Source organism: Carettochelys insculpta, chromosome 6 (assembly GCF_033958435.1).
Source record: "Carettochelys insculpta isolate YL-2023 chromosome 6, ASM3395843v1, whole genome shotgun sequence".
Lineage (NCBI taxonomy): Eukaryota > Metazoa > Chordata > Testudines > Carettochelyidae > Carettochelys > Carettochelys insculpta.
The window spans coordinates 95,864,804-95,867,757 of NC_134142.1; the positions used below are offsets into that span (position 1 = coordinate 95,864,804).

The window sequence follows — 2,954 nt, forward strand, 5'->3', positions numbered from 1 at the left end:
TGGTGGACGAAAGGAAAAAGGCCTAGACTCTCTCTGAAATCAAATCTGAAGGCTGCATCTTTGTTTTGTTTTGTTATCAAAACAGTTATCTGTATCAGACATCCTGGATGATAAGAAAATGCTGATTTTGTGGTGGTTACAATTTTGCAAAATACGAATTCAGTTTTAGTAGCACCACGATGTGCTGTGTTTCCAAGAAACTGTCCTCCAAATGCAAATGGCTTTGAACTTTCCCTCATAGAAGTCAAGGTGTGGCTATAGATATCCCAGACTATTTTGTATTAAACAAATAAACAATTACAAAATGGAGGTTGCTATGGTGAGTGCAGATAGCTCTGGCTGCAACAGCCACATGCCCTATGGATATGCCGTCCAGGCTCGGGCTCGGGAGAGAGAAAGACTGGCGCACTCAAGGGCAGCAGCAGCTGCGGCCGTGGCAGCAGCAACGGCAGCAGTAGAAGGTGGGGCCTCAGGAGGAGGTGGACCCTATCATCACTACCACCAGGTACAGAGTCGGGGGGCTTCCTCTTCTCATGATGGCAACGCATCACATAGCAGCTTGCCCCACCGTCAGAGCAGTAGAAGGAGAAAGCGAGGGAGAAAAAGGACTCACTATCTGCGTAGTAGGGATTGTGGGGCCTCCTTTCCCTGCTCTGAGCTGCTACCTCTTAGTGGCTCTGAAGAGAAGATACTAAAGGACTTGAGTGAGGAGGAAGAGGAAGATGAGGGGGAGGAAGAAGATGAGGAGGAGGAAGGAAAGTTCTACTACAGTGATGAGGATGCAGTGGATGAGTTTTCGTATTTGGACCAGCCACCGGATGATGGTGGTGCTGGAGGCCCTGGGGGCTATAGCACAGTCCGCTACAGTGAGTATGAGTGCTGTGAACGGGTAGTGATCAATGTGTCAGGACTGCGGTTTGAGACTCAGCTGAAGACCTTGGCGCAGTTCCCTGAGACATTGCTGGGTGATCCGGCAAAGCGGGGCAGGTACTTTGACCCACTCAGGAATGAGTATTTCTTCGATCGGAACCGGCCCAGCTTTGATGCCATCCTGTACTACTATCAGTCCGGGGGCCGCCTGAAGAGGCCAGTCAATGTGCCCTTTGACATTTTCTCTGAGGAAGTGAAATTCTATCAGCTTGGGGAGGAGGCCATGCTCAAGTTCAGGGAGGATGAAGGGTTTGTCAAAGAGGAAGAGGATAAGGCTTTGCCTGACAATGAGTTCAAGAAGCAGATTTGGCTCCTGTTCGAGTACCCAGAGAGTTCCAGTGCTGCCAGAGGCATTGCCATTGTCTCTGTCCTGGTCATCTTAATCTCCATTGTCATCTTCTGTCTGGAGACTTTGCCAGAATTCAGAGACAACAAGGAGCTCATATTGTCCCTGGGCTTAGGAAAGGGGCTTTACAATGAGACTCTGCACCTGGATGGCGGGGGGAACACCATCTTCAATGACCCATTTTTCATTGTGGAGACAGTCTGTATCATCTGGTTCTCCTTTGAGTTTACAGTGCGATGGTTTGCCTGCCCCAGCAAAGCTGTCTTCATCAAGAACATCATGAACATCATAGACATTGTGTCCATCTTGCCTTACTTCATCACCCTGGGTACCGAGCTGGCCCAGCAGCAGGGCAGTAATGGTCAACAGGCCATGTCTTTTGCTATCCTGAGGATCATCCGTCTGGTCAGGGTGTTTCGCATCTTCAAGCTTTCCAGACACTCGAAGGGTTTGCAGATCCTAGGTCATACACTCAGAGCCAGCATGAGAGAACTGGGGCTTCTAATTTTCTTTCTCTTTATTGGAGTCATTTTGTTTTCCAGTGCTGTTTACTTTGCAGAAGCTGATGAACCTTCCACTCATTTTCAAAGCATCCCAGATGCCTTTTGGTGGGCTGTGGTGACCATGACTACAGTTGGTTATGGGGACATGAAACCCATAACTGTGGGTGGGAAAATAGTTGGGTCCCTATGTGCCATTGCGGGAGTGTTAACCATTGCTTTACCAGTGCCAGTGATTGTCTCCAATTTTAACTATTTCTATCACAGAGAGACTGAGAATGAAGAACAAACACAGCTGACACAAAATGCAGTCAGTTGTCCATACCTCCCAACAAATTTACTGAAGAAATTTAGAAGCTCATCTTCTTCTTCCACAGAGGGTAAATCAGAGTATTTGGAGATGGAAGAAGGAGTTAAAGAATCTCTTTGCATAAAGGAAAAAAAAAGTCAGAACACAGGGAATGACAGGGAGACAGAGAAGAAAAACTGTGTAAATTCAAAATCTGTGGAAACTGATGTGTAATATTGAAAGTTTCCAAATATATTTATGCATTAAGGAGTGCAGTGATAAAAATGAAATATGCAAACAAAAGTCTGAAGCATACAATCGTATGCCCTTTTTTGGTTAAATACAAATAAAAAGTATTGCTAAACTTGTATTACATATCAAGTAAATTATAAACCTTGTGGAAGAGGTGGTTTGAGCTGATGTAATTTCAAACTTTATATTTTTATTAGAATGCAAGTGTTTTGCACATGAGGGGAAGAAATCGTTAAAACCAAGACAGCTTTAAATTAGATGTGAACTGTTGCCATCATTAATAAGACCTCAGTGGTAGAAGTTGGCATTCAGAGGTATTTACTATGTAAGAAATAATGAAGTTCAGCAGTCATCCATTTATCAATGCTTTAATAGCTGTTACCATTGGATTTTATAGTTATCTTCAAAACAGTAAAAATTGTGAACAGAAGTCTAAATTTTATCTTGAAATATCTGATGCTCGTTTTTAATTGGAAATTAAGTTTGAAAAGGCTGCTGAACCTCCAGAAATTGTTTATTTTTATAACTCTGTTTGGAGGCATTGCAGCATTTGTCGGCTAATCCATGGAAGAAATGAAGTAAGAGAATCATTTAACATGGTCCAAATGCAGTGACTGGAATGCTTTTTTGCACTACT

General features: G+C 43.8%; 1 protein-coding gene across 1 annotated transcript; it reads left to right on the forward strand.

Moving 5' to 3' along the window:
* Positions 1-270: 270 nt before the first annotated feature.
* KCNA4 (potassium voltage-gated channel subfamily A member 4) lies at positions 271-2,622 on the forward strand. Its single transcript, XM_074998991.1, has one exon. The coding sequence runs from the start codon at positions 305-307 to the stop codon at positions 2,297-2,299; it is 1,995 nt and encodes a 664-aa protein (XP_074855092.1). The 5' UTR covers positions 271-304; the 3' UTR covers positions 2,300-2,622.
* The last annotated feature ends 332 nt before the right edge of the window (positions 2,623-2,954 follow it).

Coding starts and splice junctions, on each gene's coding strand:
- KCNA4 (XM_074998991.1), top strand. CDS start 305: ATGGAGGTTGCTATGGTGAGTGCAGATAGCTCTGGCTGCAACAGCCAC.